Genomic DNA, 21,676 nt, shown 5'->3' on the forward strand with positions numbered 1-21,676 from the left:
CGTTAAGTAATTATAGAGTAGGAAGTAAAAAGTAAAAAGACATTAACGAATATAAAATATGAATGCATCATGAACTTAATTTGGAATTCTTTGTGTTTCATAGAAAGTGGGAAGGTCAAAGAAAAAATGCGTGGAGGTGTAAGAACTGTAGAGAACTTCAAGTTGGAAAAAAGCATCAACTGCGATTATATTCATATGCCCTATTTAGAGAACACATCCTGAATCCATCCCCCAGCATGAAATTTGTTGACTGCATTTTTTTTTTTATCTTTCCTCTAATTAGTTATGCTTCTGAACTGACTCTGTAAACTGCTTGGCACTTTGGACACACTAAAGAATCGTGCCCTATCAAGAATAAGACTGCATGTGCTTCAAGATCCAGAGATTTGAATTAATTTTAAAATGGCCTCTGTTCTCTACCTTTCATCTTGCAAATGAGTCCATAACAAGGAAAGTGAGGCTGCCAAAGGAAGTTTAGAAAACATCTGACTTATCAAGCACCAAGAAGAGGGAGAAGTGAATTGGGAGAGAGGAGAGGGAAGGGGAAAGGTAGTGAAGAGGAAAAGAGGAGAGGGGAAAGAAAGAGATGGGAGGAGAGAGGGAGGAAAGGGAAAGGGGACAGAGGGAGGGAAGAGGGGGGGACAGAGGGAGGGAAGAGGGGGGGGACAGAGGGAGGGAAGGGGAGGAAAAGAGAGGGAGAATAGGAGGGAGCAGGGAGGGGATGGTAGGGACAAAGAAGGCTGAGTACAGCTTACTTGCAAACTGGTGAATTTTTAAAATGTCTTCCAACTTGGAATTATTCAAAATAGGCTAATAAAGTTTTTAAAAGGAAGGAATGAGAAAGAAATGGCTAGTCATTGAACACTAGGTTTCATTGGCCAGTTAGTTAGCATCCCCTTCATCCTCTCCTGAAGCATTGCTCAGGTGTCTTAAATGTTTAAAAAAAAAAAGTACTTTAATTGCCTCTTGGCTTAAGTAGTGTCTCTTAAAGTCCTATTTTAAAAATATAAAAGGAAGAAGGTTGTCAGAAAGGCATCCGCATAATCTGACTCACTAAGTGATGCAAACTGCATCTGAGTCCCCAAGACTTGGGAGAATAAAGAAAAAAATGCACACTCAGAAACTAGCCTGAACCCCAGGGGGGGTCCTGTGTTCATAGTCAATGTCACTGGGCAAAGCCAGCCATCATTTCCTTCTCAAATGGAAGGAAAACATGCATTTGTCTCACTGAGCAAATGGCTCCGTTTTAACAGACCCAAACCAGGGGCCCTGTCCTCACAGCTTTTCCATCCCTCAGAGGAGTTGCAAGGGGCAGCATAAGGAAGAAAATAAAGCCGAATAAATGGCACCCATACCACATACTTGATGCCTGGTTTCCCATCAGCCCCTCCTGACGAGGAAGGACTAAGGAAAAGACAGATACATCTGGTCTGGTCAGGGTGGGGGTGGGGTTGTTCTTTTAGCAAATAAGAGTGGACACAGCACAGATGTGGTTTATTTTACCACAAAGGACTGTTCCAGTGGCATACAGCTTTCGTGAAAGATTGTGCCTCCTTTATACTCCAGCAGACAAAAGCCAAGGAGGGCAGCAGCAGCAGCAAGCATCCCTGGGTGCTGATTCCCAAGCACTCCATGCAAAAATTTTTCCTTGCAAAAATAGTCAAAGAAAAATAATTTCTGCAAGAAACCTAATGGCAGCAATAACGTTGTTTCCAAACAGTTAAAGAAAGCTTTGTAAAGAATGCTATTTTAATTTTTGCTTCCCCATCCACTTTCTACTGTTCTTATAGCAATTGCTTTCCCAGAAAAGGCCATTTCTTCTCCATTATAAATTCTGTCTTTTCCAATAACTGTATTTTTTTGAAATCAGGTTTCTTTCCCTCCCTCCCTCCCTCCTTCCCTCCCTCCCTCCCTCCCTTCCTTCCTTCCCTCCTTCCTTCCTTCCTTTTTTTCTCTCTTTGCATTCCATTCCACATCAGTTTTCATTTTTGCCTTTGCAGTTTCCAAAATCTACCAGTCAGTCTTTTTCTTAGGAGAATCAGTACAGTCAAGCTATGGTGAGTTGACCTCAGTAAAAAAAAAAAAGAAAGAAAAAAGTAGTTAAAGATCAGACTCATTTTTCATGAGACACAAGCCATGAAAAATGTCATCAAAATGGAGTTGACATCGTGCAACTCTAAGGTATTTTACTTGAGAGAAGTGGTGTCGTCTGACCTCTCCTTTCTTCCTGTTTTACCAGTGTAGATTCCATGAGCCTGCTGCAGGCATTGGAGCAGAAAGTGGACTGCAGATTCATTCAGCGGTTTTGCATATTACACTTACCTTAGTTGTTACGTACATTTAGTTGTTACGTATGCTTTGTTTTGTCTTGTTTTTTATTCTGTCCAGTTCATGGAGCATCGCCTCCTTTGTGTTGTGCTATTTGGTAACCTTACCCTCTGAGTGTCTGAGGTTTAGAATAAATTGTCGGCCAACTAATTTTCCTGGTTTGTGAAGACAGATGGATGGAACTGGCTTCATAAACCTAAATTTCAATTCCTCCCATTGTACACACTCCTGTGAGTCTTATTAGCCTCCTCAACACCATCTTCTTTATACTCCATCCACCATGATGAGGCAGAACTGTAGGGGGCAGGCTGTTGTAACTCAGCCTTCATCAGTAATAACTAGCTGGACAAGTCTCCATCCTTTTGTCCAGCCTTGCCTTGCCTTTCTGTAAAGAAATAGGCTGAGCTGAATGGATCTGTTGCCCCCTGAAACCAACTCCCTCTCTTACTCATCTGACAATGGTTCCTAGGGCTGCGGTCACGTTTTGTATAAGTGAATGTGATACAGCCCTATGTTCCCTGTGAGTTGTGACTGAAACTAATGTTCTTTGCTGAAACAGTGACCAGTTCTCACTGAAATTCATCATCTCATTAGTAACTGCCTTTCTAAAGTCACCAAACAGTGGGCATTTCTGTTCAGAAACTTGGAAAGCTAAAACTCCAGGACAGTGCACCATTTGTCACTGGGTCAGGAGAGTTCACAGTACCTAAAATGGCCACCACCTCCTCATCCTGGATAACTTCCAAGGACCCGGACACAACAAAGCAGAGGGCATCCACACTTTCTCCAGCATGGTAAATCAGGTCCCCAGGAGCACAGTGAATGGTTTGGAACTCCACTGCCAAGGCACGCAGACATCCATCGCTGGCCAATCGGAATGCAGGATGTTCATTAAAAACCTTCCGGTTCAGATGAACACAGATGTCAGCTCGCATGTCCTTGGGGCAGATGGAGAGGACCTGAGGAGAGTGAGAAATGAGTAAGCAAATGGGAAAGATAAAACGTCTATTTCAGAAGAAAACGATGCCACACAAAAAATGCTCATTGACCACTATGTCTGCTAGACAAGGTGTTAGATGCCTGGAAGGCAAAGTTAGATGCATGCCTGTCCTCAAGGTGAGATGCACTAAGTATGGACATCACAGCATCTGATCACACCACAACACAGTTCATGTTACAGCACAGCAGCATGTAGTCAAAACACTTGAGGAATGTTTCCCTATTGCAATAGTGTCTTGAGTGGTCAGAAGGAATCTTGGCAAAAAAGTTATGGTTGGTCCTGAAAACATGTCACACAAGTAACATTGTACAGACTGTACAGATTGTATTTATTTATTTAGGAATATTTTTGTGTGTGCATATATAGTATATATCTCATTTTATACATATATAATTATATGTATATGTACATATATATACATATATATCAACAATTATAGAAAATGGTGCCACAAAATTTGGAACAGAGTAAGGAGTTGCATGGGAAGGTTTGAAGAGATGAAGGGGCAAATGATGTAATTATATTATAATTTAAAACCTAAATTATAAAAATAAATAAATCAAAGTTAATATCCTCAAAGCCAATTAGCATAAAGTATTAGCATTCATACCCACCCAACCAATGGTTCAAAATTATTTTATAATCAAGAATCAATGTTATATGTTAGTACAGATAGGAAGTAGATATATATTCGCTAACCATAAGAAAATAAAATCAACACAAGTAGTCCAGCAACTCGACACTCTGAAGACTGATCTAAGACCACTCAAAGGATTTCTTCATTCTGAAAGATTTTCCTCTTATAAGCAAATGACTGTCTAAGGATAGAAAAGGGTTTGCATCAGCCCTCTGTGAAGCACAGGCAACTGGACATATCTCTAAGCAGGACAGACACAGTCTTGTGCGTGTAAGTTTATTACAGGTTGCTGGGTTTGGGGTGTGTGTGGCAGAATTCAAACTCAAGATGTCCTAAAGGAGGGACAAAGGTCAGAAGCCTGGACATCAAGGAGCAGGGGGCTTTCATTAACAGTGGCTTTCATGCTAGCATTTAAAAACCTATGTTAAAATGGATAGTATTGGCACTTTTAGATTTCGCTTTTATCCTCTTACAGATTCATACATTCAGGTCATAGCTTTTAGCGGTTCTCATCCCCTCCTTTTCTTGCTGAGCCTTCTTTTTTTGTAACAAGTGCCCCTCCAGCTTTCAGGTTAGAGTGCAATGGTTATGAGGGTTGCCTGTAAGGGTATGAGTGGGAGGTTGGACACTGGGGCATGTGCTGCAGATCAGTGGCTACAACACTGAAGAAAATGGCATCTTTTCACAACAGCGGGGATTAACTGCCAATGGTTTCTCTGTGAGAGGTGGGGCTACCATCACACTTAACCAGAGACTCACAGACGTCAGGACTGCCCGCCTGGCTAACACACGTGCAGGCTCTTTCCCTCTACCCCCCTTGATAAAGTAATTTTAATAAAGTTTTATTTGATGTGATTTCAGTCTTTCAAAGATAATGCTAAGCTGATTTTCCCATTCAATTATAATGACTTCTAGTTAACGTAGAATAGCTTTCTTTCTTTTCTTTGTTGTATTCTAGCTTTAGATTTCTTCACTTCCCCACTTTTGGAAATATCCTGAATATTCCTGGTATTTGTGTCTCACCATAAATGTAACACTGGCTGCTTCTCTGTCAGGAAGATCCACTACACAGGATCTTGCAAGTAACTGTGCTTTCTGGGTTCCTTCTCTTTACCTTTCCTAGGCTACATTTTATTTCATATCATAACCATCTCCATGGGCTTTCTCTTTTCATAATCTTTCAAGTTCCTACAAATAATAGCCATCAGTTCACTCACCTTCCTGAAATGTCTCCCCTTTGAAGAAAGGAATGCCCTAATAGAGCTTAAAAAGCAGTTGGTGCTTCCCCATGATAGCAATGTCCAAAGATGATAATCAATATATTGGCCCTTAGGGGGATCAGACAATACTGATAATTCATCAGGCACTTACTCAGCTTCTACTATGTGTCATTGGTTAAATCCCTGGGCATGTATAAACATCTCAGCCTTGCTGTAGAGGAGTTAGCAGTGAGTTTAGAAGACAAACGTGAAGAGACAGTCATGATACATAGGAAATTACAATGGCAGGGACACAGGACCACAAGCTGCCTATGAGTCTTGACCAATGGCTTACAGCATGAGGTCATAGGCTCTAGAGGGATCTAATACTCTTTATGGAGCCCCACCACTAACACACACACACGCACACACACACACACACACACACACACACACACAAACACACATACACACACACACATAAAAGAGAGAGACACACACAGAAACAGAGGCATACATACATTAATAAAAATAAATTTAAAAAAAGTTGAAACATTTTGAGTAGAAATTAAGCATTGCAGCAAGAGTGCAAAATCAGTTTTTGTAATTTGTAAAAAGTTTTTTTTAGATATTTTCTTTATTTACATGTAAATCTCTCCTTTCCCAGTTTCCCCTCCAAAAAACAAACAAAGAAACAAATAAAAACAACAAGAATAAACCCCTGTTGCCTCCCCCATCTCCATGCCTGCCACCCCACACTCTCCCACTTATTGGCCCTGGCATTCCCCTACATTGGGCCACAGAACCTTCACAGGGCCGAGGTCCTCTCCTCTTATTGATGATCGAATTTGCAATCCTCTACTATACACATGCTGCCTGAACAATCAGACCCCTCCATGGTGAGGCTCTGACAGTACCTGACTAACACAGATGTAGAGGCTCACAGCCATCCATCGAACTGAGTACAGGGTCCCCAGTGAAGGAGTTAGAGAAAGGACCAATGGAGCTGAGGGGTTTGCAGCTCCTTAGGACGAAAAACAATATGAACTAACTAGTACCCTCCAAGCTCCCAGGGTCTCAACCACCAACAGAGCAGTTAGTTAAACTGAGTGTCAAAATGGAACAAGCGGAGGCAAGCTCCCTCTCCATCCTTAGACAAGCAAGCATTCTAACACGGTGTGTACTATCAGAATTATAGATATATATCATTGTTTACTCTGGAAATTATAATAACATAACTTTCATAGGCAAAAAAAAATGTAGTTTTAAGTGGCAGGATTAAAAATACCATTAAAGATAACTCTCACACACAGTACAGTGGTTCTAATTGAGGTGTCTTTTGCCATTATGGTCACATCCATCTTTTTTTCCCCTTGGCAAATTTTCTAATTACCTAGAGATATCTTGGTGGTATCTCACAATCGCCAGCAAATGAAATTATACTACAGTGGAGAAGATTAGGGACAAGAGTGACTTCTGTTCATCTCCAGTGTGCATTGTGTCTCCCTTCATCATGTTAGCATATTAATAAATTAGATTCTTAATTAAGAGAAGCAATAAATTTTCCCTTGAAAGAGCGATGAACTATTTAAGGAATCATTTTTCATAACATTGAAAACCAACTCTGAGAAACAGGTGGATGCCATACTCTGAACTCTGAAATACTTTTGTTTTATTTATGATATCCATTAAAAGCAAGGTCAAGTAGTGCAGCATACCTTTCCTGGGACCTGAGGGTTTAATCTCAACACTGTGACTTACAGTCCTCTTAAGAAAATAAATATGACTGTGCTATCTCTGCTTTCTTAAAATCATTCATGGCTTGCTTTCCTACCAAGTAAAGGCAAAGCTCTAACTAGGCTTGTCAGGCTTTGGTGGGACCATTCATTCTTTCCTCATAGGCACATTTCAGCTGCACAATTTCTCATCATCCTGAAGTCCCCGTGCACCTGGTGATGCTTCATATTGCTCTCCTCTTGAGTGGCAGATCTGTCATTGCTTTCTTTGCCTAGTCATTTCACATTCATCCCTCTCTGACAAATGCATATAATATACAGTTCTATAGCAGGATTGCATCAAAAACAAACCCAAGAGTAAGAACTGTTGTGATTTGTTTGTCTTCTTGTTAATGAGGAAAAAGAAGAAGAAGGAGAAGGAGAAGAAGAAGAAGAAGAAGAAGAAGAAGAAGAAGAAGAAGAAGAAGAAGAAGAAGAAGAAGAAGAAGAAGGAGAAGAAGGAGAAGAAGGAGAAGAAGGAGAAGGAGAAGGAGAAGGAGGAGAAAGAGAAGGAGGAGAAGGAGGAGAAGGAGGAGAAGGAGGAGAAGGAGGAGAAGGAGGAGAAGGAGGAGGAGGAGGAGAAGGAGGAGGAGGAGGAAGACTAAAGAAAGAAAAGAACTTATTGGCAGAGCTTTCAAACCTTTATTTTTCAGCTTTGAAATAGTGCTTTAGAGTTTTTCTAATGAACCCTTACATTATGCTTAATATATAAAATAGATAAATAAATAAAATAGCTTTGGCTGGAAAAAGCTCTAAGGATTGAGACTCCATATAACACACATTGAGTCATTACTTAACCATAGGTTTTGAGCCCTGGTTAAATTGCTAGAGTTACACAGGTCCTCGATGTCTAGAAGAAAAATTATCACAATGTTTGTTCCCCGGAGCTTACAATTGGGCACAGTTGAAAAATCACTGTTTCTGGTCCAATGCCCCATTTACAGATAAGACAAATGTTTTTCCTAAAGGCTTTGTGGTTTGCAGAGGTCATTCTCAGCAAATAAGTAGCAAAAACTCTTTAGTTTGGCTTTGAAGCCATGCTTCTAAGTAAGGATGAACCAGGAATAAAATAGGAGCCCTGTGCCTTCTGGTACTCTCTGGTGCTTTGTGTACTACAAGAAGACAATACTGATTTCTAAAAGTAATTCAAGGTTCAGTTTATCAAACCCATACTCTAAGAGAAAAGCACTAGTTTCCCATCTGTAACACTAAGCAGCCAAGATTTTGCTAGAAATTTGTTGATGCATCTAAATACTTGCATGTAGCTCACAAATGTACCACACACTTCAGTATGTCAGTAAAGGCACAAGAACTTGTTGGTAAGTTCCTTATGCCATGATGACTTATTAAGAAGAAGTCATTTCTCATCAGAGGTGAAAGTTGTCACCTATAGATGAAAAGACCCTGAGCTAGGTACTTAGTTAGCATGTTTCTTTGGATCCCTTTGTCTACTGCCTTCATACATTATGGTATTATTCACTAGGAAACCTTAGGAAAGGAGGTCTAACTAGTTGATACAGAAGCCTTGATGTTACATCTGGATGCACTGAGGAAGTGATTGCCATGGGAGCCCGCTTTATCCCCTCTCTTACTTACTGTTGCAAAGCCTTAAAGTCATACTTTCTCTAACATTTACTGTGCACGGTATGAATATTTAAAGCCATTAAAGATATTGAACTTTTACATGATTTATGCTTATTTATATTGTCATTTCCATAAAACTTGAATCTCCGAAGTTTATTTCCTACTATCATTCTTCAAAAATCACATAATCGATATTTAACTCATGCAATACTCATTTTTAAAAGCAAAGAAGAAGTTCATTAAGAATGAAAGGTCTTGGGAAAGCTTTAGTCATTGGCATTAAGACAGATGGGGGCTAGAGAGATGAATCAGCATTTTGCATCTCTTGTTCAGGCATGCATAGGTATATACATGTATGTGCATACACCATATATAAACACATGTAATAGAAAATGTTAACAACAGGAAAAAGAAAGAGGGGCAGAAATATACACAAGAGAAGCACAGTGCTACATGCCTTAGTGAGGTAGAGTGACTTACCTAAAAACATATTTTTAGACACTGCAGACTGTTCCCCTTATAGTTACAGTGCACTTAAGCCTTATGTTGTAATTAGATGGCCAGATTTCCAGTTTTCTCTCTCAAAAATCAGCAGCCACAAATACCCTACCTATATCAAATCATCAAAATACGGGCTTTAGAAAACCACTATGTAAAATATAAAAACACCTTTAAGATCCTTTCCAAAGTGCTTCTCAGCAAAAGTGTAATGAGTTACTCAAGCCTGCTGTGTGTGAGAGAGTCATGTGTTCTCCTTAGCATTCTACCTAAAGCTTGAATCTCTCAGATGAGTGTGAAAGAGAAAAGGCAATTTCATGTGAAAGCACAGACAGAATTGCACAGCATGGGCAGCAGAAGCAGAACGAGCTGTGGGCTTAGTGGAGTTCTGCCTGTATCCCTAGCCTACTGTTCACAGGCTAACTATCACCAGCATCCCTAAAACAAGTCCTCAAGGTGCAGGTAGAAACAGGGGCCACAAGGCAGTGAATAGGACAGGGCCCTATCCTGAGGACTCGGCTGTAAGATATAAAATTCTCTTGATTATAAAATCCTGCATCAGGAGTAATATATAATGTTAGAGCTTTTGATAATAGTGGATGTGTAAGGATGAACTTATTTTCTCCCCAGGATACGCAAACTATGTAAATCACATTCCAAAAGGCTTCAGCTATCACTACCACTCTTCAAAATCCTTCCTTGCTTTCATACAATTCAGTCATGCACTGCTAATTAATCTCTCCTCGGGAGTCCCAGAGAACTGATATTAAGTTAAAGAAATCAGTGGAGGGAGTCAGACAAGTGACATTTACACATCACACGTTTTTATGCTCCTTCCTAGAAGTAAGGAGCCTTAAGACTAGAAAAAAATATCTGGTATGTTTCACAAATAAGCAGCTCACTCATTCGAGGGAAAGTTCACTGAGTAGAATGAGGGGAAGGAGAGGGAGAGAGAGAGAGAGAGAGAGAGAGAGAGAGAGAGAGAGAGAGAGAGAGAGAGAGAGAGAGAGAGAGAAAGAGAGAAGCTGAGTGAGGTGGTGAGAGGGAGGGAGGAAGAGAGGGACTGGGTAGAATAGAGAAAAAAGAGAGAGGGAGGGAGGGAGAGAGAGAACAGCCATTCAGAACAGCAGAACAGCAGAAGTTGTGTCTAATGTTCATCTGCCAGTCTCCAGGGTGTCAGACCTCCAAGGAATTAAGCCAGTAACAAAGTAATGAAATGACACTAAGGCAAATTAACTTCCCTCATTTAAAAGTAAAAGGTCATTTTTATTGACTTAAGAGTGTAATAACCAGTGAAGATTCATAAGTTAAAAACCCATTGGTTTCACTTCAGAGTTAATTTCCTGAGAACAGGCTCTAATACTAAAGCAAGGCTCTTATTGTAAACAGAGAGAGAGAGAGACCATCCTATGACGTTTCTAGGACCTTGCTTTCAGAGTGCCCTATGCGGCAGGTGAAAAAAATAAGAGTCATTGCTGTCATCAGTGCTCAACACGCCAAAGGTTCAAATGCTGGGAAATAGTAACTTTGTAAAAAAAAAAAAAAAAAAAAAAAAAAAAAAAAAACAGACTCAAATAAAACGTTGTTTGTGTTGGGACTGGGAAATGGTGGGATAGGTAAAGACGTTGATTGCCAAACCTGAGGACCTGTTTGCATGCCTGCATTTGGTCCTCAGAACACACAGAACTGTCCTATGACCTCGACATTCACAGACAAACCCAATTGCTGTATGTATAATTTCTCTGATTTCAGTCTCACTTGTCATTTTTATATACTGAATTTTCCCTAAGTAAAAAATACTTTTCACCTCATGTGAAAAAAATGTTACAAAATTAGGAAGAAAAATTATATATAATTTAATATATTTGACTAATTTTCCAGAAGAATAAAAATAATAATCTTCTTACTGGCTATAACTTTTTGGAGTCACCTCTGCTTAAGGTACATGGAGCACAAATAGGCTTTCAGAAAGACATACACAAGGATTCTATGCTGCCTTTGGTTATACAAAGTACCAAACATCCCCAATTAAAAAAATTATACTCCAAAATATTGCGAGGTCTGAAATCATTTGAATCTGGGCATAATGTTAAAGGTTTCATGGTCTGGAATTTCAGATTTCAAATGATGGAAAACTCAAGTGGTAAAAATCTATGCAACATAGCAAAGCCAAACCAGTTCTAAAAATCTGAAATACATTCAGCCCCACCATGTCAGATAAGAGATCGTCAAAGAGCAATAGTCTAAAATTAGAACCATCTCCAATGTCAGTCAGCTATATAATCTGACAGCCTTTATCAAAGTCACATAATTCAATGTTAGAAAATGCTGTGTGAGTTCAATTATATGAAGTTCACTGTCACAATAGTGACTACAAGAAACAAACCAAATACATACCAACTGATTAAGTGATTTAAAAAGCAGTAAATGTGTACAATATATTATACAGTTATAAGCAAAATTAATACTAAAACATGACACAACATGAACAAAGCTTGAAAACCTGATAAGTAAAAGAAGTGAGTCACAGAGGACCACAAGTTATAGTATTCTACTTATATGGTAGGTCCAGAATATATAAATTCATAGAGACAAGAAGTTTTTGCTGAGGATAGATATCCCCAAAAGGGATAGGATTTCTTTTGGAAATGATGAAAATGTTCTGGAGTCAGATGCTGGTAACAGTTGTAGAATCTTGTGGATATACTTAAAAAATATTGAATTGTGAATTTCATAATAAGTGAACTATTTCTCAATTTTTAAGACAGTCATTTTAAGTCATTTTTAAGACAGGAAAGAATAAGGCACTAAAGAAAATTTAGATGTCAAAACAAAAGAAGCAAAAGTGCCAAGCATAAAAAAAAATCTTGACTCCAGTAGTACTTATATGGTATTTAAATAAATAAATAGAATGTATTTATCTGCCTTTGTGTGATTTAAATGTATGTATGTGCATCTGTGTGTAGACTTTTCTACAGCAAAATACCATGTGAAATATCAGTACTCCCATTCTCCAATACAAAAGATAGAACCATTAACTCAATTTGTTCCAAATTGTCATGCCATTTGTAGCCTAGCATGTTTGAGGGCCTTGAATATCTAATTTCACTCCATAACTGTATGAGTTATGTGCATATATGTGTACATATAGTGTCCATTACTGTATTGTGTACATTACATACAGTGGAAAATACATGAGAGTTTGTAACAAAAACAGTTCCAGATAATTTTTGATGCAGATTGCCTATCTCTATTACCAGAAAACCAGTACAAACTTATTAAGCAGTCAGATTTACAAAGGAAGGCTTCCTTTTTGTAGCACAAATCTAGCTTCTAGGGAAATAATAGATATCACTTGAAGGTGTGTGAGGGCAGGGGGTTTAAGTCAGAAATCTCTTAGGATCAATGAGATGGCCACACAGATCAAATTAAAGGGAAAATGGCATCATTTTATAGTTGTTCAATTAACTTTGAAGTCATAAAGCCAGTCTTCATTGTTTGTAGTGGAAGAAGTCTTTCTTAAATAATTTGTAAATGACCCATTTCTATTGCCAATGTAAGGCTTCTTGTTTTAAATAGGATTTTATCAATGTCATGGATAAGATGTGAAAATTTAAGCACTGAACTCTGATAGCTACTGAGTTGTTGACTTAGTGCTACATGAGACATCATGACCAGATGATATAATATTTTTTGGAGCCAAACTTTTCTTACATACAGAATCCTATTTAGTAGAATAGTCACCTTTTTTTAAGTTTAAGAAATTCTTTTGAACTAATTTTTAGTCTTCAATATCCTAAATACTAAAGACCATCTTTTGGAAATAGCACTGTGACATTACAAAGATAGTTTAAGGGTAAAAAAAAAAGCCTGGTTTGAATTGAGTTCATGCATTATTTATGCTGGAATTTGTCTCCAGTGCCTTCCTAGCTGAGAAACTAGACATGTCAATAATAGCATTTTTTTCTGTAGAAATCAAACTTGTCACAATTTCATCTCCAAGAAAATAGCCATGAGTACTGGAACAAGTGCTCATGCTCCGTGAGGAGAAGCTGTCACCAATGTGCAGGATTTACATGTGACAGAGACTCTCAGATGCCTCTCAAAGCCTCTAAGAATTTGACTAAAATCCCAAATCCTGTGAACATAATCTCATTTCTGCCATGGCTGATCGAACAAAGGAGATGAATAGACATGCCACTGCAGGTGACATGTTGACATATAAAGAAAAACAATAGATGACAGTCTGGTATCAAAGAAGCATTCAAAAAGCTACATCAAAATTAACTTACAGTAATGAAAAATTATGCTTCCATTCCCAGTGGCTCTGAAGAAAATGAAATCTTAGATACAAATCTAGCTAAACATGGATCCATATTATTAAAATGAAGACATGCTAAGGATAGGAAATCAAGGACTATCTAAAACAATGAAGACATACCAAATCGAGAAACTAGGAGATGCAGCATGGTAAAAACACAGGTTCTCTCTACGTCAATCTAAAAACTGACGACAATTTCATCAAGGTGCCATGACATCTGTTTGCAAACATAGCAAGCTTATTCTAAATTCAAATGTTAAATTGCAAGACCTAGAAGAGATAAGCCTATTAGGGGTGAGAACAGAGCTAGTGTAACACACACACACACACACACACACACACACACATACACACACACACACACACACACATACCGCAGTGGTTTAGAAAGTATAGGGTTAGCAGAAAAACAAAAGTTAATGAAAGAGAATGAAAAACAGAGAAAAATATGTTCAATTCATTTCTTTACAAAGGTTCAAATGCATCTCAGAACAGATAATCTTTCAAAAAGTGGAAATAGGGCACCTGGACATTATTGAAACTCCCTTCAAAAAGCTCAAATTCCATAATAAACTTCACATCTCACAAGTGCTAATTCAAAGTAAAAGAAGGACTTAATAGGTGGGGAACATAGCAGAATATGTTCATAATCTAAAGCCAAACAGAGTATTTTTTTAAACTGTTCCTTCACAAAATGAAAATCTTTTGTGCTAAGAAAATATGTTGTAAAAGATTGAAAAGACAAACTACAGACTGGAAAAATACTTACAAACTACATATCCACCAAGGGACTTGTATCAAAAATGCATAAGGACTGTCAAAAATTTATTAACAATCCAGTTATAAGGTGGCCAAAACACATGGACAGATATTTTACTGGAAAGAACAAATAAATACACAGAGGAGAAAATATGCTCAATTTAATTAGCCATTAGGAAAACACAGATTAAACACATTATTCTAATGCTTGCCTAGACAGGAAATATTGATTCTCTATGAGATTATCAAGGGAATCCTATATACTGTGTCCTATATACTGCCAATAGGTATGCAGAATGACACAGTCACTTTGAAGAGGAACATGTCAGCTTCTTACAAAAATAATGTGAGCTTACTGTGTGACCCAGTAATTACTGTGTTGAGCATTATTCCAATGGAAAGAAATAATTGCTTTATACAACATATCAACAAATGTATGTTTGTAGACACTCTAGTGTAGTAGCTCCAGACAGGAAACAACATAATTCCTGTCAGTTAGTGAATAGCTGAACTGTAGTGTATATGTATCATGAGATTGCACTCAAAAAATATTTTGAGGAGTAAGGCATTGCCAAACACGACAGCTTGAATAGAACGGAGGAGAATTGTGGGTGATGATCCAGAGAGTAACTTCAACCCCTTAACTGTTCTAGGTCTGGCAACTTAACATATGAAATTTGAGAATAAGCTTATATGATTCCTTATAGATAGCATTCTTGAATGACAGAGCTAAAGAGGGATTATAGGAGGAGAGAGGAAAGACATCATAAAACTGATGACTCTGAATAGCGTTAGCGTCATATTTTAATTTTGACTTCCTAGTGCAGCAGGGTGCTGTGGAGAACCTGAGTATAGAGAACCCCTCCATTTATATCTTAGGGTTGCATGCATCTCAAAACAGAAAGAAGGAAAAGATAAGAATTCTCATTTCTGGGCCTTTGCAGAAAGTAATTGGTAGCATTTCAAATGACTAGAGTCTCTGGTAAGCCGAGATCAACAGGCATTCTTCACACATGGAGCCCCTGACACATTATTATGAGATCTAACTTCATTAAAGACAGATATAGTTGAAAGCACTTCATTGTGAAAGCTCAGCCTCTGAAACTATGGCCTGAGGTAAATCTAAACTCTTCATAAGCGCCCCCTCAGGCATTTTGTTTATCTTAATTGGTCAGCAACAGCAAGGTGACTACCACACTGAGGAAGGTGAATCAAGAGGAAAAAATAGCTCCTCCTCTGACTGAGTTCATGGAAGTTTATTAAGTGTATTATAAACCAAACTGGCATTATTATTTTATCAGCTGATATGTATGCATATTCATTCATTTACTAATTTATTTGGGTGAATATGAACTTGAATAAATTATCCAATGAATAGATAACTCATTCATTGGACACCCATGGATTTTGGAAATATGTCCAGATAATACAAGTATGGCTACAACATTCAGCAGTTTCTCATATACTGGCTGAGACAGACATTCCAGCAAATACAAAATCTATGCTGTATTATCAATGAGATCAGTGTCACATTCTAGAAAAAACAAAGGCTTGAAGGACTTGAATAAGAACTACTAGGATCACAAGGGTTAGTGTTTGTCCAGGAGCAGGCCAAACTTCTTACTCCCAAAGTTGAAACTTATGCTCAGCAAATAATTTTTCAATGTTATTTTCTTACAGGGAATTGGCTCAGGCATGGAAATAAACAGGAAAAGGGGAGCTGAAGAGGTGACCCAGTGGTTTAGAGATTTCTTATTCTTCCAGAGGACCTAGTTCAGTTCCTAATACCAATATCAGGAGGCTCAAAATCACCTGTTAACTGCAGTCCCTGGGGGATCTGAAGCCTTTCATCTTCACACGGGTCTGTACTCACCTGTGCACACACGCACACACACACACGCACACACACATGTGCATACACACATATACATGCACATACACTCACACACTTAACAATAAAATAAATCTTTGTAAAGAAAACAGGAAAATGACACCAACAATTTAATCATTGTAAGCACTACAACACAGGTCCACTTAGCACCAATTTACAAAAGCCAATACACAGATTCATGATCTGAGTGACTCTCAAATCCTGTTCTTTCTATAACAACTTCTAGGTACAGCAAAGATTAATAGAGTTTTACTTTGGCTCTACTTGTAGTGAGTAGGGGCACATGTAACTACAGAACCTTCTTGTCATTTGGAATACTGTCCAGCCTGGCTCACAGATGACACCCAGCCCTTTGGAAAAACATCCTGAAAGGCCTCGACTCCCCCTGTGGATCTTATCCTACCTACCAACATGCTTAACTGTTCACAGCAGCATGACCAGCATGCCTCACTCCAACTACTCTCTCCTTGGATGTTCTATGTGTTCCTCAGCCTCTACTGTATCTTCCTCAGCTTCATAACAAATGCATCGATTTTCTGCACTTAGCTTTCCCTTTGTCAAATGTTTTACTGCTTCAGATTGTCTAAATTAGAAAGGACTACATTTCCTTGAAATTAGATGAAAACTGTCACATGTCACTTTATTAGAACATTCACAGATAGGTGAATAGTGGAGTCACCGTGGAATTAAATATTTGTGCATGTTCAACAGTCACACTCAGGCACAGTGTCAATTAGCAGAAATTCATTACTTTTTCAAGATCTCCAAGGTGTTGTTTACCAGCTTTCTTCTACTATGTATCATCCCCTTTTTATGTTTTGTATTGTGTGATTTCTGCTATCACTGTATACACTTGGATTAGTCTCCACCCATTGTATTATTTATAAAAACTCTTATATTTATAGAATCTCTACCTTTATGGGTAGATGACGCCAATCCATTTCTGCTGCTTGTTAGAACTATAGTCTAAAATAAATACTCATTACATCTGCACCTTCACACTTGACATGCATTTACTTCATTACTTCATTACTACTTAATGCATTTACCCCTTCTTTGGCTTTCCTGTTCTACTATAAGTCACAGCTGAAGACTTCCTCTCATCATGAGAAGATCGAATACACCCAACTAGACAAGCTACGTTACAGCAGACTAATCTTTCCACCGAGAACAACTACAAAACTTGATAACAAATTTGGGGAAGAGGACTTTTGAATTTATCAGACAGATAGAAAAACATCAGGATCTGTGAAATCCCAGTTTAAAAAAAAAAAACAAAAAACAAAAAACATTGTCAATGTGAGCCTCAAAGTCTATTTTATGTTTCCTTATAGAATAAATGCATCAACTAATTATCAGGGTTGAAAGACATATCTAACTGTATTTCTTCTCACATGTGTAACCATCCATCCCAGTAACATTTTTGACTGCTCTTTTCTCTCCTGCTGATCTGTCCATCACATGTGTTTGGAGTTATTTTTAGGATCAACTTGGGCCACTCTTATAAGTTGATGTGATCATCCTCATGATGAAACCACACCATCTTTATTATGTCACAGTGTTCCTTACCTCACTCCAGGGTGGCATCTGTCTTCCAGCACCCTAGTGAATCTCCTTCATCAAGCTCACTTGTAACCTGGAGAAAAAGTCCTAATAGGATGCTTTTCATTAGGTTTTATTTATCTGTTACAAAACTTCTGAAGAGTTGCTCACTTTTCACATTGGCTTCTTAATCAAATAATTGTGCATTTTACCTAATTCCCAGATGTCTTTGATCATTCTTGCGGGGCTCTTTCCCATCTACTTGTCTAAATGCAGAGTAGCTTAGAACTTGGTCCTTCTCCCCCTGGCTAGTTTGTAAATCTGAGTTATTATACATTGGAACTTCATGTGTTTCACATACTAATGGCTTCTAAGCTTATACATCTTGTGAACTCTAGAACTATAACCATAGGTTGAATAAGTACTCATTGAATGCCTACGGTTTACTGAGCACCATTCTAGGTGCAACACATTCAACAGTGAACTGAGAAGGCAAAAATACCTGCCCAGATGGAATATGTAGTCTGAATCAAATGTTAAAAGTGAACTTTTTCTATAACACTTTCAAGTGATGACAAGCCTGTGAAGAAAACTAAAGCTAAGCAAATAAAAAAGACCTTTGAGATGGCAGAAACTGCAACTTGAAATAAGGTAGATATCTGTTAAAATGGTAGAAAGCCATCCATTTTAAAATAATGACAGGAAACTGCAGCCTGAGGGCCAAATATGGGCTGCCACCTGTATGTGCACACCCAGAGAACAAAGAATGATTTATATATTTTTTTACATTTATAAAAGATATAAATCAAAAAAAGATGATACTTTGTGATGTTGTGAAAATACAGAATTTGGATGAATGTGCCTGTGCATAATATTTTCTGGGATACAATGATATTTATTTATTGGCATGCTGTCTATGGCTCTATTCATGCTTCATTGGCAAAGTTGAATACATGACCACGTGGCCCACAAAGTCCTAAATATTTTCTATCTGGTCCTTTATAGAAGAGGTTTGCTGATCCTTGATAATATTATGAGCAGAAATCTCCATATAGCCAAATACTTTCTGGTATCGATTGCAAGATAAAAGTTATCTATACCTGAACAAATGTATTCAGTCCTTTAATAGACTACAGCATTTCTCTTTTAAATTCATCTGACAAGAGAACCAAAAGATCCATATGACCAAATCCACAGCAATGACATTCCAGGAGGTTGAACAGTTTTGCAATGTTCCTTACTTCACCTGTATGTGTATGAGTGTTTATGTGTGTTTCAGCATCTCATTCTTTATTGATTTTAGTTTTATATGAAGCCTGTAATTTTGTGTATAAATCAACATAAATGTGCACAATCCTAAGGGGGAAAATATTTGGTTATTATCATAAAAGGTTATCCTTAAATTGTAATGACTTTCTTTGTTGTGGAGGTCCAATTTTGTTATGAAATAGACACGTTGAAGTTCATTAACAAACTCTGTATGAGGAACTATTTGTTTTCCATAATATAATATATAATATTCTTACAAAGATTTTAAGGAAAATATGTGATACTGTTTCAAAGCCTTTCCTTAACTTTCTCTTTAAAATTTGTGTAGAGAAGCATGAGCCTTAGTGAATTAGAAAATTTCCTACTGTGAAATAATTGCCGTGTAAATATTAACTCTCTCATAAACAAGAGTCCAAAGCAGGCTTCTAAAGTAACAACCTCAAGTTAGAAATTAGAGCTTGTGATATTAATGTCGTGATTCCCCTGTCAGCTCCCTGGTCTCATCTCAAATGCTTCAGAAATACATTGGCAGGAGACCACATTTAGGTTTGTGTTTATTTACTATTTTTTTTATCTCTGCTACATTTAAATATTTGTAATAACCCTCATAAAACCAAACAAAGGTTTTTAGTGAGAGTTTATTACAATCACTTCTTCAAATAAGTTACAAATAAATGTAACATCAAGAGTATGAGTTTTAAAAATTCTACTAAGTGTTGATGTCAAACCCAAACCAGTTTTGTGTGTGTTTTGTTCTATGGTTTGTACGAATCGCAGGTTTGCTGGTGGAACTATTATTAATACTGTCATTGGCTGCTTCCTTGTAGAGTACCGCATGCTTGTTGGCTTGACTATGATTTCATGATGCTCAGCAACTGGTTCATTACATTATGTTTTTAAAAAATGAACTTAATTTCTTGAGGGAATTCGAGAAAATAATATTTGCATATATTTGTAAATGTTCCACACTAATTATACAAATACAAGCAGCTTTTTCTAAGCATAACACTAATACTAGTATGGGAACATTTTCTCAATATTGGGACAAATGCTAATATTAACCTAATATTCATTCCAAATTAGCCAGATAAGCTTACTAAAATTCCGGGCTTCATTGTTCCCAGTTGTAATTAGACCAATTCAGTTCAATAAAATACATATCTTTTATGCATTAATAAAATTAGAAATAAAAGTTATTACAATCATAGCTATTACTTGACTTCAGAACACTTGCAAAGTAGTAATCAGATATCATGTAACTATAATGTGTTCATAAAGATTAATACTTTTTCATGTATCTCAAAGCACAGTGCATTATGAATAGTATATTTCCCTCATTATCAGTGTGTGTGAAATCATTCTTCTATCTGTTAAGGGGGAAAACAAAGTTAACAGAAAAACCCTGCTACCACAAATGATAACAATGCAGAAATCATTCAAGACTTTCTTGGGGAACTGGAAAATATTGTTATTAAGGCTATTATCTTTTTAAACCTACCCCCCCACCAACACATACACACAGGATTCATAATGGCAAAGATTACTTTCTGCTTCACAGTTTCATCTCCTGTGCTTGATGATCTGGGACCTACTAGGTATGAAGTACATGAGTGAGCAAGTAATATAAGGCCTGAATCATGAAATGTAGACATGGAACTCTAGAAATCAGAATCAAATTGATTTGGCCACTTAGCTCTGGCATCTTGGGGAATTTATTTTTCACAATCTCTCTCTCTCTTCCCCCATTCCCCCCCCCCACACACACACTAAAATGGAGACTATAGAACCATATGGAGCATTTATCATCATGACTGAAGGACAAGAATATATAACACTAAAAATGAATTAATCACCATTCTCTGAAGCTGGGCTCTATTGCTCTTTTTTTTAACTTCATATTTATTTCATTTTATTTTTGAGATTATAATAAAGTGGCATCACTCCATTCCTCCCTCCAAGCCTTCCCAAATAACCTTTCCCATTTGCCTTCAAATTCATGGCTTACTTTTTTACTAATTGTATATGTATATACATATATTTGAAATAAAACCTGTTCATTCCTTTTTTAACTGAAAATAAATCTTTTTCTCATACAATACATCTCACCACAGGTTTCCCTCCCTCTACTCCTCCCACCCACGTCCATCTCCCATCTTCCCAGATCCATTTTCCCTCCTTTAGAAAAGAGCAGCCCTCCAAAAGGCAGCAACCAAGCATGATAAAACAAAATATAATAAGCCAAGGCAAAAGCCCTAACAGTGAACTTGGACAAGGCAGACCAATAAGAGGAGAAGAATCCCATGACCAGGCAAAAGAGTCAAAAATACACCTGTTCCCACAGTTAGGAGGCCCCTAAAAAGCACAGTTGACTCTTGAGCTACATTCTTCCAGGTACTGCCCCACTGTAGGCCAGTACTGTTGGCATAGCACTAAAACCAGTTCTGGGAGGTCCAAGAATGGAACTTCATTTAGTCATTCCCACTGGAGAGTGAGGGCTTCATGGCAGGAGCTATCTCATAGTCACCATTATCATCGCAAAAGACTTAATAATGTGCTGAATGTAAGCAGATGCTTGATGAACATTTGTTATTGAGTACCAGAATAGGGAAATAAATCTCCAAAGTAAATAACAATGTTTCCTAAGAATTTGTCAATTATCTAAACTTCCCGTCAGGTCTCACCTTTCAGCATTAAGAGAATTTTACCAGTCTTTGAAGGGAATTTTCTACCTTTTTTCCCCTTCAGTTATGTATAAGTACATTACAAAGTCATCCAGCCATGGACCAGTTAAAATTTTCTAAACAACTCTGGTGATAATGGTATGTTGCCACTCACAGTACAAAGCCCACAGAGCTCAAGGAGTTGTTTTGGTT

General features: G+C 37.7%; 1 protein-coding gene across 1 annotated transcript in view; it reads right to left on the bottom strand.

Moving 5' to 3' along the window:
• Positions 1-21,676, bottom strand: part of Kcnh5 (potassium voltage-gated channel subfamily H member 5) — a 289,555-nt gene that overhangs the window by 76,107 nt on the left and 191,772 nt on the right. Inside the window, exon 9 of the mRNA XM_031356245.1 lies at positions 3,035-3,287. Within this exon, the coding sequence (XP_031212105.1) occupies positions 3,035-3,287 (253 nt within the window). The remainder of the gene's footprint in view (positions 1-3,034; positions 3,288-21,676) is intronic.

The sequence above is a fragment of the Mastomys coucha genome, unplaced genomic scaffold, assembly GCF_008632895.1.
Source record: "Mastomys coucha isolate ucsf_1 unplaced genomic scaffold, UCSF_Mcou_1 pScaffold6, whole genome shotgun sequence".
In the NCBI taxonomy this organism is placed as follows: domain Eukaryota; kingdom Metazoa; phylum Chordata; class Mammalia; order Rodentia; family Muridae; genus Mastomys; species Mastomys coucha.